The sequence below is a fragment of the Poecilia formosa genome, unplaced genomic scaffold (genome assembly GCF_000485575.1).
Source record: "Poecilia formosa unplaced genomic scaffold, Poecilia_formosa-5.1.2 Scaffold120, whole genome shotgun sequence".
Classification (NCBI taxonomy): Eukaryota; Metazoa; Chordata; class Actinopteri; order Cyprinodontiformes; family Poeciliidae; genus Poecilia; species Poecilia formosa.
Genome location: NW_006800059.1, coordinates 733,069 through 746,739, shown reverse-complemented (window position 1 = coordinate 746,739; position 13,671 = coordinate 733,069). Strand labels below are relative to the sequence as shown.

The 13,671-nt window shown below is 39.8% G+C and overlaps 2 protein-coding genes across 4 annotated transcripts in view; both read left to right on the top strand.

Moving 5' to 3' along the window:
• frmd4bb (FERM domain containing 4Bb) overlaps positions 1-8,548 on the top strand; it is a 24,175-nt gene extending 15,627 nt beyond the window's left edge. Inside the window, exons 10-24 of one of the 3 annotated variants that reach the window (XM_016675741.1) lie at positions 307-364; positions 454-540; positions 1,904-1,980; positions 2,165-2,300; positions 2,394-2,535; positions 2,622-2,755; positions 2,935-3,051; positions 3,743-3,971; positions 4,055-4,108; positions 4,282-4,426; positions 4,654-4,821; positions 5,007-5,791; positions 6,757-6,895; positions 7,103-7,222; positions 7,745-8,548. In XM_016675741.1, the coding sequence (XP_016531227.1) occupies positions 307-364; positions 454-540; positions 1,904-1,980; positions 2,165-2,300; positions 2,394-2,535; positions 2,622-2,755; positions 2,935-3,051; positions 3,743-3,971; positions 4,055-4,108; positions 4,282-4,426; positions 4,654-4,821; positions 5,007-5,791; positions 6,757-6,895; positions 7,103-7,220 (2,389 nt within the window). In that variant the 3' untranslated portion in view covers positions 7,221-7,222; positions 7,745-8,548. Of the gene's footprint in view, positions 1-306; positions 365-453; positions 541-1,903; positions 1,981-2,161; positions 2,301-2,393; positions 2,536-2,621; positions 2,756-2,934; positions 3,052-3,742; positions 3,972-4,054; positions 4,109-4,281; positions 4,427-4,653; positions 4,822-5,006; positions 5,792-6,756; positions 6,896-7,102; positions 7,223-7,744 lie in introns of all 3 variants that reach the window. The other 2 variants (XM_007560773.2, XM_007560774.2) reach the window with 2 other exon arrangements.
• lmod3 (leiomodin 3 (fetal)) lies at positions 983-13,671 on the top strand. The gene is made up of 4 exons (XM_007560772.2): positions 983-987; positions 10,618-11,031; positions 11,128-12,708; positions 13,475-13,671. The coding sequence occupies exons 2-4, from the start codon at positions 10,744-10,746 to the stop codon at positions 13,520-13,522; spliced, it is 1,917 nt and encodes a 638-aa protein (XP_007560834.1). The 5' UTR covers positions 983-987; positions 10,618-10,743; the 3' UTR covers positions 13,523-13,671.

Here is a 13,671-nt window from a genome sequence, read left to right as displayed (position 1 = left end):
TAGCACATTTTGTCCACAGATATCTCCATCTAACATGCTTGAGCTTCTGCTGCTTTGCCAGTAGGAATGTCAAAAAATGTTCAGGACTGACAGATATATGCCCAAAAAGATAATAAATGAAAAATAAAATAATAAGAATGTATTTTATTTGCAAAGAATTTTGAAAAATCATGTATCCCTTTCCTTCAACTTCAAATTCACACTATTTTCTGTCAATGACATAAACTCTCCGTAAGATACATTAAGGTTTATGGTTCTAATGTGGCATCTAAAACATACTGACTTGTGCTTTCATTTTTCTTCCAGGTATTTAACGTTGGTTGAGTCATTGCCAACATATGGGGTTCATTATTTTGAGGTTAAGGTAGGACCTCTTGTGTGACTCATTGAAAATGACAGCTGTTACGCCTTGAGCCAAGTTATCCATATAATCTGCACTTTTTTTTCTGACAGGATAAACAAGGGATCCCTTGGTGGCTGGGAATCAGCTATAAAGGCATTGGGCAGTACGATCTACAGGACAAATTAAAACCTCGAAAGGTAAACGGGCACAGCAGAGTCCCGGTTGAAATGGCTGTTACTGTTTTTTTCCTACCGCACGTACGAAACTGGGTTTGATGACGGCAAAAAGCACGAGTGAGGATTGCCGCTGTTGCAAAACAGTGTAGTGATTCACCAGCTTTAAGTCATGCATCGTGTCTTTCAGTTCTGTGAAATCTTGGCTTGAACTGTAGCAGACGGCTCCAGACTTGAAGCAAAATCTCATTCTGAAAGAATCTGTCGACTCGTTTTATTAAGGCTCGTGAGTTTTAAAAAGGCTTGGAGAATCAGAGAGACAAAAAGAACTTGATTTTCTTGTTTCATTAGTATTGTCTTTGTCCGTGATTAGACGGTAGAAACACCCGCGTGAGTGATCCGTCAGCTCACTTAAGTTTTATGTACAAATGATCGCCGCATTGTCTTCCTCTTAAAGCTCTGCTGCTCTGTGTGAAGCAATCAATCTGTGGCTGGCGCATCCCAAAGGTTGTGCAAGAAGTCAGCTGAACAGCAGGCTTTAGAAAAGCAGAAGTGAGGCAGTGATGTTGAAGGGAGAAGGGGGCTGGGCTTGGGGCGTTTATTATGAACCTTCAGAGAATACCTGAAAAGACAAGTCAGGAGCTGACAGAGGCCAGAGTGAAGTATGTGCTCAAGCTGACAGCGAAGCAAAGGAGATTTTAAACTTTTCTGAGGATTTACTCTGAACATTTGTTGTGCTGGTAAGACTGGAAATCACTCTTCTTTGTTTGGTCAGCTTAGGGTTAAATCCTGCACATATTTTATCTTTGAAAGTAGATCGACTTTTGAGTACTCTTAAGAGCATTCTTTAAGCCAAATTAGGTGTAGCGTAGTAATCTGCAAACGCTCTAAAACTCTCAGTCAGATCTAACCGAGAAGCGCAGTGAGTCAGTGATAATAGATTGTTCATATCTGGCTGCTGACAGGCAGCACCTGGATAACAGGGGGAGTTTACGTGATGAGCCATGGAAAGTGGTTATGTTGGCCATGAATCTTCATGTAATGTCCCCTTGTGGCGTTCGTCTCACTCAAACACCTGTGCTAATGCAGACTTGGCAGCTCAGACTGTAATGACAGCTCATGACGAAGTCTGGCTTCTTCTAATGACCGAGGGCGAAACAGGCAAAGCAGCAAACACTCAACTCAACTTTTTTTGTAAAAGTTTATGAAAACTGAGTCAGTCTAGTTGTGTTTTTTTTGTTTTTTTTTTTTTTTTTTTTAGATTCATCAACATTTATAACACCAGTGGACCAAACTCAAACTATTATGTTGAAGTTTATATCCAGAATATTATTTTCTATAGTGAAATATATTTATGTTCCTGGCGATTATTTGTTTTTACCTACAGCTCTACCAGTGGAAACAGCTGGAAAACTTGTACTTCCGAGAGAAAAAGTTTGCTGTAGAAGTTAATGATCCACACAGGTGAGCAGAATCTTCTGTTTGTTCAAGTTGATAAGGCATGATATAGTTCACACTTTTGTTTCGCCTCTGACTCATCCATATTTTCAGCATCTGTCCAGACAAATTATCAATGCGCTGGCAACTTTTATCAGAATTACCATCAAAGACGTCTTAGATTTTTTTTTCTTTTATCTTACTTAAGGAGAACAGTAACAAAACGCACCTTTGGGCAGACAGGCCTACTCATCCACACGTGGTATGCCAGCCATTCTTTAATCAAGACCATTTGGGTAATGGCCATTAGCCAACATCAGTTCTACTTGGACAGAAAGCAAAGCAAAGTAAGAGGCTGCTATGAGATCATTTTTAAAAGAAAGCAATTACATTATGTTGCTTAGCTTTGTCATTTTAATTGTCTTTTCCATTTTTAAAAGGCGAAACTAGGACCAGCCAGAACTTTAGAGGAAATTGCCATGGAGATTACTGAACATGGAGGAGCGAAAATGAACAGACTAGGAGATGTGGGCCTGAAAAATAACTGCATAACAGCCAGCAATGGGAGCCTGGGGTCTACAGGTTGGTGTTATTAGATCTTGTATTTTAGTAAATATTCAAAATTTGACATGTGGTCAAATTGCATTATTATAATTTTGCATCTGTAGGTTCGGCGGACTCTGAAATGAGCGAAGAACAGAAGAAAGAAAAACTCTCTGAGCTGAGGAAGAAAGAACAGGAAATCCAAGACATTTTGGCCAAGAAAACAAAAGAGCTTAAGAAGATTTGCCTCAGAGAGGCGGTGAGAAATCCTTTTTGTATTACAGCACTTCAGCATTCATAGAGTGAAAGTTTTTTTTTTTTTTTTTTCTGCTTGGCTCCTTTTATTAAACTGTTGTTGCTATGCAGGACTAAAGTTCATTGCCTCTGTTTCTACTTGCACTTTATTAAAGTATAAAAGCCCGTGTTGTCGTTCTTCAGGAACTAACGGGAAAGCTGCCAAAGGAATATCCCCTCTCCTCAGGTGAAAGACCACCGCAGGTCAGGCGGCGTGTTGGCACTGCTTTCAAGCTGGATGACCTTTTCCCCTACAACGAGGTCTGTATTTGAACAGGACACAATGAAACTCATGTTTATCATTTTGTGCCAAACTACTTGAAATCCTCTTTAAATGGTTTGTTAGATGCCGCATATCTGTATGAATTTAAATTATACAAATACATACATGTTCTCATGAAGGTATTTTCAAAAGCAAGCTGGGCCACACGCGCCATTATGTCACAGATTCCTTGACTAAGCATTATTGTAGTGCTTTTTAAAAGTTATCATGTATCACAGTCAGGTGTAGAATAAAGCTATGGATACGTTTGGAGCAAGGTTAGGTTGTAAAACAATATCCTAAGCTTGAAGATCACAGATTGCTATTCAGTTCAGACAACTTTTAATTATTCACCTCACAAATCTGGCCTTTATTGAAAGGTGGCAAGAAGAAAGCAACAAACTAACACTGTGCTTCACCCTCAACAAACATTTCTCATTGCTGCGAGGTTTTAGGTTGTGTTGTTTACTATGTAAAATCCCAATAAAGTAGATTGAAGTTTGTGGTTGTACTTTAACTAAATGTGAAAAAGCTGCAGGGTTTCAATGCTGACTTTCTTAGTTAAGTTTTGATAATGAAAACTACCTGAAGTTTATCTAAAAATCATTTAGGACTTGACATAAAAGATTCTAGTTAGCAGATGGTACGAAATGAATCTTTTCATTGTGTCTTACTGCAAAACTTTTGCAGGATCCTTTCTTGAGAAATCTTGAGAGCAGATTTGCCCTCCAACGGAAGATCGTCGAGGCGGCTAAGAAGCTGGCTAATGAACCTGAGCTGTGCAAAACGGTCAAGAAGAAGAGGAGGAGAAACTGCTTGGATGCTATGCACAAACTGCAGCAGATCGAGGATGAGATGAACCAGTACAGGATAAAGAAGGGGAAGAAGCCCACTCAGCGGGCCTCTGTGATCATTGCAGGTAGGATGCAGGTTGATAAATACTGCAGTGCATCAGTTTGCTAAATCTGAAAAGTATATACTATTGTTTCTCTGTCTCCTCAGATGAGCTCGCCCGCTCAAATTGCAGTTCCCTATCTAGTCTCCCACTGGATGATGGTGAGTGATTTGTAAGATTTTCTTTTGTAACATTTTATGGATTTACTAAATGGGAAATACGAATATGTTTCCATACTTGTTTTTCTTACTTGAATCAAATTGTATACAGTTTTAGACTGTGTGGAAAGCCTGTACTGATGTCAACATTGTAATATTTTACTGTGTGTACATAGATGACTCTGACGGTGCAGGTCAGAGGCCGCGCTCACGGTCAGTCCAAGGTTCCCCTCAGCTCAGCCCGTTGCGATCACTGGGAGCAGAATACGATGTGGAGAGGCAGGGATCTCCTGCAGGAAACAATCACAAAAGCCACAGCAGGTGGGTGCAAATATATTTGTTCTAGGTTTGTTTTCTGTTTGAGTAGGTTAAGCTTCGCAAGTTTCACAAGTTCTTGTTTTAATAAGTGCTTACGTGTTCGTGTTGAGTCAAGGATTTAAATAACACTGTTGCAGGGTTTCGAATATTCAATGTGTTACGTTTGCAGCCCCAATCCTTTCCTCATGCCTCACACCCGCCTTTTTTCTTTTAATACTGAAACTTTTTAGATTAGGTTTTGATGGCCTGGAGGCCCCCCATTCCTACCAGAATCAAAGAGAGGTGTCCTCCACCAACAGCAGTCCTTATAAAACGCTTCCTAGGCCTCCCAGAGATCCACGCAGCATGCCTCCCACCCCAGTTATGACCCGTAACGCCTACAGCAGCAGCCAGCTCAGGTCTGGTCTTTGATGCAGTGCATGTATCATTCCTCCCAGAAATAACTCCCTCCAACTTTTATCCTTCCTTCTCTCCCAACTCTTGACCTTTAACTAAAATTCTCATAACTTTTATTCCTTCCCTTCTGAAACAAATATTTTTTTGCGCTGTAGGAGTCATATTAAAAACGATCTTCCATCTCCAGGTCAGAGGGGTCTCCTCATTGCTTCAGACATCGCAGTGGAAGTCTGGAGTCGCAGCCACGTCTGAGAAAAGACACAGATGCTGAGAAGCCTGTCTTTATCCTGTCACCATCGCATCACAGTAACAGCACAGAGGTGCTAGAAGACTGCTCCTCCTACACTAGCCAGTCCAGTCTGGACTACTGTGGTGCAGCTAACTCCCACTACGGCACACTGGACTCCCGTGCCCCGACAATGCACCGTCTGCACAGGAAAGTGGAAGTGTATGGTAACACCGGAAGCATGCCCAACTTAGTCCAGCACCATTCCAGCTGTAATTATCAATGTGAGACCTCATCACACTATGCACCTAGTGCCTATTATGTTGCCAGTTACACCTGTCAGGACATGGAGCCTTATGCTAATGGTGCTTATGTATATGAGAATGAAGTTGAAGGCCACTACAACGTCAACCCCTCCTACCAGATGAACGGCTATCATGGACACGACAGGTTCAGGCATTACAGCAGCAACGGAGCTGACAGTCTTTCGCAGAATCCTTACGCAACGGTGAGACCGCCACGGAGTAGAGAGGGTCCCAGAAACGAGCTGCTGGCTAAGAACATGCAGAAGGCCTTGGTGGCCGAACATCTGAGAGGCTGGTACCACCGGAGCAAAGGTCACCGTGAGGGTGGGAGAGGGCTGATGGTTGGATACGACTTCGATAGCGGCTCGCAGCTCAGCCTGGGCTACCAAACCATGCCAGCAGCCTTTAGCCACTCCAGCAGAACCACTTCTTTTTCCTCAGGTAAAGTTGATTTTTTTTTTTTTTTGGTCACATTGTACTCTTCTTTTGATGTGTGCCAGCATCAGGACCTAAATTAGTTATTCTACTTTTGTCAAGAGAGAACTATTATGAAGAGCTTGTAGAAGAATAGTCAAGTGATTAGAAGTCACAGGATTTAAAATGTAACCAAGTATTAAGGAAATATTTGCAAACTTTTGAATTTGAAAAAAAACATTTAAAAATTAGCAAAAAAAAAAATGCTCATTATTCTGACATTTCAAGATACCCTTATAAAGATGACCAAGCTTTTTTTTTTTTTTTTTTTTAACAAAAAGTGATTTAATTACAGGTAAACTTTGAAAATTAATATTTGTTTCCTCGTCAAACAATGGCATTTCCCGAAAAATGGTAATAAGGACGTCACGTGCCCTAATGGCTAGTCTTACACACTTTGGCTGATACAACTCAAAAAAATCATTTGTAATTTTGTTTTACATACAAATTGTACTTGTAATGAATATATGTAGGTTTTCATGTAATAGAAGCCATGGATAGGTCTGGATGAGACAAATCATCAGGCCCTGATTAGTGAGTCTGAAGAGTTACTTTTGGATTTTATAGCTACGTAACTATTTGAAATACAAGTTACTTTTACCTTTCAAAATATGTATAGAAATTCTAGATGATGTTGCTAAGTTATTTTCATGGATGTCCTATTAATGATAGAAATTTAAACAAATTTATATAAAAAAAGGAGTAGCATTGAAAACAACCTTCTGCTCTCTTTGGCTCTAACATATCATCCTTTCAGTTGAAATGTTCACTGGTAGTAGCAGCACTCCCAGCCATTTCAGCTGGCAGTACATCAGACACCATAGCTATTGTCTATTTTTCTGTCGGGGACATTCTGCTCCTAGAAACAGTAATTACTAGTGGGTAAAGCTGCAACATCAGCTGAGTGTTTTTGCTCTATAACTGTTTTTCAGTGTCCTCAGCGGAGAGCACAGGAAACTGGCGCAACCAGCTGGCCGTTGGCCTGACAGAGTTTGATACACCTGATGCATCTCAGTACTCTCCCGCTGGAGCTCAAGCATCTCTGTACAACCGCAGTCCCACACACAGCAGGTGAGTGCTGCACTTTATGTAGCTGTGACCACAAGCTTGTAAGGCGATGGATAAAAATTACTTACAGTATAGAATATCATGCTTTGACTGTACTCTGCTGGGTTATTCGCCAGCTATTCAGATAAATTGTGCTCACAGGGTTTGTTGTCTGCTTCTCTTCCTGCCTTCTTTTACTCCTGGACTCATGATTAATGCCCAAATGTGAAGATTTTCTCCCGAGAACAAAGAGTCTGAAACAAAGCCCAAAAAATCTGAGTCAGTAGATGTGGTTGGTGCTGATGCCACTAGTGCAGATGAACCATCAGACAACCAATCTACCACTTAAGGGTGAGACGGATAATGTTGGTAGTCATCGCCATTTTGACGTCAAGTCGCCATTCGTGTGTCTTGCCCCAAAATCATACCTTCATATCGTGGTGTGCCGTATTTATTTTTTCCCCCCCATCAAGCTGAGTTTTAACTTTCCTCAAAATGCAACTATTATTAAGTGAGTAATTCCTCAGATGTTTAATTAGGAAAAAAAAAACTTCCAAGTTCCCATCCTTCATGACAAATTAAACTTTCCTTAAGTCACGTTCACTTCAGAGTTGCTTGGCCTAAATTCATGGCATTAAACGGCAACGTCAACTCAATAGATGACACATCTCACTCTGAGCAAAAATGCTGTTTTTTCCTTTCATCTGTGATGTTCTAGTAATATTATACATGTTCACTTAATGGATTATTTTGTGAATTTTATTTCATACATCCATCTCTATGTTTTCTCTGAAATACTGTCCATGTATTTCTTGACTACAGATTTCAAAACAACTATAGTTTTGACATCTTATTTTGTAACTGCACACACAGATTTCACTTTGATGGGAGCTACATGGGCATCCACTGAAGAGGACCAAAATGAACCCTTTGGCACAAACCAACCACGGCCAGCAGCACATGGAGAAAATGGAGCTGAAAGCAGACTTCTGTGTTGCCACCAATGCAGTCTTTGGCGACAAACAGTTCTCAACGTTTTGTGCATAAAGGTGCACACTGACCTCAAGTTAAAGATAGCTCTGAACACAGTGATGACACTCTTGAATGGCTTTCCCATGTGCCTTGGATTGGATGAATTGTACAGGCAGATGAGAATGTGTCAAGATGTTGCACAACTACACTGGATTCAAAATTAAATGTGTAATAATGACAAAATCAACGACAAGTATTTTGACGAGAACAAGCTACTGCCTTATACAAAACAGTAGTTTATAGAATAAAAACAATCATCGTCTTCATCTCATGATACAAAAGTAGTTGAAATAAAAACAAAGCTTGAATATGTCCAAGGATGTGACCTGACAAGAAGTGATTTTACCATCAGATTAGACTTCATTTTTTTTTTTACATGCTGATGTATCATTTCAATATTGTTTATAGAGCCATTTGTCTTGTTGGTGCAGTAAGTGTTTAAAAATGCATGGTGAGGACATTTTTTGATTTGGAAAAAAAAAAAAACAACAACAAAAAAACAATAACACTGCCATTAAAAAAAACAACCTTTTCTCATGTTTGTTTTATCACAATTTTGTACAGTGAGTGTCTAGTTTAACCTTGTTAGGTATTGTCATAAAATATTTTTCATTTGGAGGCAAATCAATAAATGTGTGACACATATATGGGTGTAGCCACTTTTTAAAAGATGAGCAACTAATGAAGAACAAGTTTAGCCACTGTTATTGAGTCACCAAGTCCTTAAGGAGTAATTGTACATTTTGCTTCTACTTGCTAAAAACATAATAGCATTAAAGCTAACGTTTTACGTTTTGTTCTGTTTTTTTTTTTTTTTTTTTTTTTTTCAAAAACAAAACCAAATTGACATAAAACATGAACATATTTCAAAAATTTGGAAAAGGTCTCAGTTAAGTTCGATTCAATAATAAAATATTTTAACAGAATTGAATTTAACTGAATTTTTAAATCTTTACTAATTTTCCTGAGCTGGTATCCCAGAATCGACTTTCTGTGTTTATCATGTTCAACTTAACAAAAACAAATAAAGATTTGTTTTACACTCTTCAAACACAAGCAAACTCAAAAATCCTGAACAACTCAAGCTTCAATATCGTGGTCACAATTGCCAGACTGTCAGACTGTGAACATTTTAGATTATTTCTAAGCCTCTAACAAGACAATCGTTCTTCAAAACCACTGTTTCATTGTCTGGGGGAAAACGTGCTAGCTACCAGCATGCTAGCACAACCACCTGGATTTTAGAGCCAACAGATACTATTTAACTGGTCAGAAAAAAAGCACAGCCTTGTCTTTCTTGTTGATGTTCACTCTTCCTCTGCACTTGCAGTTGTAATAACCCATCTTGTTTATCCTAGGGAGGAACATAAGCAAGAAAAGGGCAGCACCGATGTTCTTTTGTGCTCTAAGCCAAGCCTAGCAACCAGTTCCATTACATAGCATCTATCTCCTAGCACACCTCACTGTGTGTCTTGTTTTCGCCTCAGCAGTTCGTCATGTGGTTTGTCTCTAAATCTTCTGCACGCAATCAGTTCTAGTGTTCATTATCAACACAAATGATGAGTTTTAGCACATGAAATAAAACAAAACAAAAGCAACTTTTAAACTTTGAGGCTTCCTCGTGCATGACATCATCCCTTCAGGGTCCTAGCTACTGAGTAAACGTTTGATTTACCTTTTAAATCACTTCATAAATCCTCGAGGCATACTAAATCACTGCCATTATAAGATGGTTTCTTTCTATCCTGTTTGCAGAAGCTATTTGACAGTTGTGTTTGCCTAATTGCCCTCATTTATCCAGGATGGTGCTTTGAGATACAAGATTTCTTCCTCCAAGAAAATCTTAAAAGGTTACAAATAAAAAACATAAATAAAATGAAAAATAAACACAAAAAAGCAAATATAGTCACTAAAACAAAACACGGGTTGCATATTTAAAGTAATGAGAACTAAAACACAATTCACCACCAATTAAAAGCTAGAGAAAACATTACGTTTCTTTCAGTGCCATTTTAAGATGATCCATAAAAAAATAAAGAGACGATAGACTTGGACAACCCAGGATATTTTGAAGCTGGCTCCAAAGACATGGATCAGCAAAGATGGATGATATCACAAAGTTCATTGGCAGTTATCTCTGCAAACCATTTAAAAACCACCACATTTTTACACATTTTTATCTCTTGATAAACTGACTATTCTCTGTTGTCTGGACCTCAGACACACTGCTGGATGATCCCATCATTGTACCAAAGGCAGAGCAAAAAATACCTACTAATATCATGACTTCTAAAACTTTCTTATTTTTTTTATTAATATTTTAAAATATAATGTGAAAAAATTATTTTAAAAATTTGGTAAAAAGCACCAAAGTTCTCTTCAATCTACGAACTAAAGTGAGAAGTAAACCCAACAACAAACAATTTTCTCTGGTTTATAATTTGTTAGGTAGAATCCCAAAGGTTATGCCTTCAAGAGCATTCCAGGAGGGACTGTTTGCTGTGGAGTCTTCCCCCAGTGCCATCCAGTTGGACCCGTGTTAATGGACCAGCTGCTCCTGTCAGTTCTCCTCTTTCCTTTTACTTGAAGCAGCTGTCATCCCAAAAGATCCTGATGGCCGAGCCAGCTGGGTAGAATGCTAGCATCTCTCTCCCCTGCTAACTCTTTAAATATCTTCCACAGTTCACAGCATTTAAATTTAGACAACACATGAGGCAGAGTCTCTCAGGCTGAGGTCGAAGTCAGACGCTTCCCACTTTGCTCTGTTCTTGACTCTGGACAGAGCAGAAATTATCTGTCCTCTCAACATCAGCGAAGGAAAGGAACAATACATTGAAGATATGTCTGACAACAGAGACGGTGAGGATCTTAGTGAGGAGGAGATTGATGAAGATGCAATCTTGGCGATGCTCTCACCTGAGGAGCTCAAGGAGCTCCAGAGTGAGATGGACGTCATCATTGCCCCAGATGAAAATGTACCAGTGGGACAAAGACAGAAGGACCAGACAGAGAAACCTCCAACAGGAAGCTTTGACCACAGGTCGCTGGTTGACTATCTCTATTGGGAGAAAGAGTCAAAACGTATGCTTGAAGAGGAAAGAGTGCCTGCTACTCTGCTGCCTAGTGAGGTAAGAAGACTTCAAACTCTCAGAGGTTTATGAAAGCTACTTTAGCTCATGGTGTATTGCAGCTCCAATGTTAATATCCTGATTTGTTACTTTTAGAAAATCTTACAGGAGGAAGCTGGAAAAAAGGAAAAAGAAGAAAATACAGATGTCAAATATGAGGTGTATGAAGTGATAGAAGAAATCATTGAGGAAGATGGCACTAACTATCCAGATGGAGTGGAAATTATAGAGGAAATCATTGAGGAAATAATTGAAGAAGATGAAGAGGAGGTTGAAAAGGACAAAGCGACTGATGTTAACAATGAAACCACTGAGAAAGTAGCTTTAAATCTCAAACTTGAGAATACAGAGAAAGATGTAGACCCCCCCGATGCCATAGAAAACACAGCTGGAAATAACACAGTGGACAGCCAGTCTGTTCCAAACTCCAAAGTGGCCTTTGTAAGCAATGAAGATAAAAAGGAAAATGCAAATGAAGATTGTTTACCTCCGCAAGAGACTCCAGAAGTGCCAAATACAAGTGAAGTCAATGATAACTTCTCAAAAAAGGAACCAATTAAAGTGAACAAGTTAAAAATCCCAAAGTTGGCTCTTAATAATATCAAAATGACATCACGTCCTTCAGGAAATGAGACAAACTTGGAGTCAACGCTGGACAAAATCCGTAACAACAATCCGTCTATCACTGAGGTCAACCTCAATAACATAGAAAACATTCCTAAGGAAATGCTCGTAGACTATGTGAATGCCCTGAAAAAGAACAAACACGTCAAAACGTTCAGCATAGCGAACACGGGTGCCGATGAAAACACTGCATTCAGCCTGGCTAACATGTTAAGAGAAAATCGCAGCATTGCCACTTTGAACATTGAGTCCAATTTTATAACTGGAAAGGGGATCGTCGCCATCATCCGCTGCCTCCAGTTCAACGAGACTCTCACAGAGCTTCGCTTTCACAACCAGAGGCACATGTTGGGTCACCATGCCGAGATGGAGATCTCTCGTCTGCTCAAGGCAAACAACACGCTCCTGAAGATAGGCTACCACTTTGAGCTGCCCGGCCCCAGGATGGTGGTGACCAACATCTTGACCAGGAATCTCGACCGTCAGAGGCAGCTGAGGAAGGAGGAGCAGAGGCAGCAGCAGGTCAAGGAGCAGAGGGAAATGATGCAGATGTATGAGAATAGTCTCAATCTGCCTCCTGGTTTACTGCAGATGTTGGGCTACATACCACCACTCGAGCTCCTACAGCAGCATGGCCTTGTCCCACCCATGCAAGAACAGAGCAGCATAGCCCAAACACAGCATCAGAGTGAACAGCCAGAGCCAAAGAAGAGTCTGAAGCGCAACAGCATTCCCAAACAACCCAGTGCAGAACCATCAAACCCATTAAAAGATATCCAGTTAAAGAGAACTCCCAAGAAACGTGATCCCTTCCTGGACTTGGACCCAAGAGAAGACCGGAGATCAGAAAAACCAAGTTTCCAACTAAGAAAGACTCCCAAAGTAAAAGATAGAGGAGATAGAGAGATGGCAGAAGAAAAGGCCAACCTCAATGACGTGATAAAAACTTTGAAGCCCATCCCTCGCAGACGAGTACCTCCTAAAGTTGACCTCACGCCTCGTGATCAGCTCCTCAGTGAGATCAAACAGAGCAATGTGGCATACCTCAAATCCGTGAGTACCCAAGGAATATTACTATAGAAAAAGTTACATTTAAGAGCATGTTGTAGTGATAGTTCAATGGCAAAATAGATTCATTTTGTAAATTTTTTTTATACAGAGCCAATGCCCAAAAAAAGTAATATAAGGGGACTTTACAAGCTGATCACATCCAGTTTCTACACTTTTTAAAGGCAGATGTATATAAGTTGAAGTGAGGTTCTCTAAAGTTAATATATTAGTTTCCTTACCTCTTGTGAGCAGGGTAGTGAGTTAGAAAAATATAGAAATCTTCAGAGCAGTGGAAAACTCTGAAGACTGTTGAGTTTATTATGCCAATTTATGTTTGCTGATGCTGGTAGCATCAATATGTTTTTCAGCTCCAACAAAGACAGTGCTGATATAGCCAGCAACCACAGGCAGCATAATTTAGTGACACCCTCATTGTTCAGCAGATAAATCAGATCACGCTACCTATGATCTCTTGAGTAAGGTTGCACGTTACCTGCTAATATTGCTTTATATTGCACTGGCAAGATCATTTTCAGTTTGAGTTTTATTCATTAAAACAAATTAAAAAGATTGAATCAGTCCAAATGGTTATTTGAGTGAGGATTTTGGCACTTTTCTCCAAACTCATGGCAGCATGATGTCTGTGTAGAGAAAACGAGAGAGAACTGAACTAGTACCAAAATCAAGACTATCCGTTTAAGCAAAAGTCTAACTTTATTACTGAAAATACAGAGAACCTATTGTTCTTTTCTTGTGTTGTTGCTTGCAGGTGCCACTCCCAAAAGCCCTGGAATCAAGTGAAACGAGTCTCATCTGACTCGGCCTCAGCTGCTTTCTCGCTGTGGAGTATGTTTATTTTACTCATTTTGGTCACGTTTCATGCACAGCCCTACAGAGTGAACTACTGTATGATTGCCACATAAGAAGAAAATAAGTTTGCTTTTGTTTCATAAATGTGTTTTTGTT

Bases quoted from the DNA above. Each gene is read 5' to 3' on its own strand.
- lmod3 (XM_007560772.2), top strand. From the start codon at position 10,744: ATGTCTGACAACAGAGACGGTGAGGATCTTAGTGAGGAGGAGATTGAT. The intron at 11,032-11,127 runs GTAAGAAGACTT...TGTTACTTTTAG, and splicing joins CTACTCTGCTGCCTAGTGAG to AAAATCTTACAGGAGGAAGC. The intron at 12,709-13,474 runs GTGAGTACCCAA...TGTTGCTTGCAG, and splicing joins ATGTGGCATACCTCAAATCC to GTGCCACTCCCAAAAGCCCT.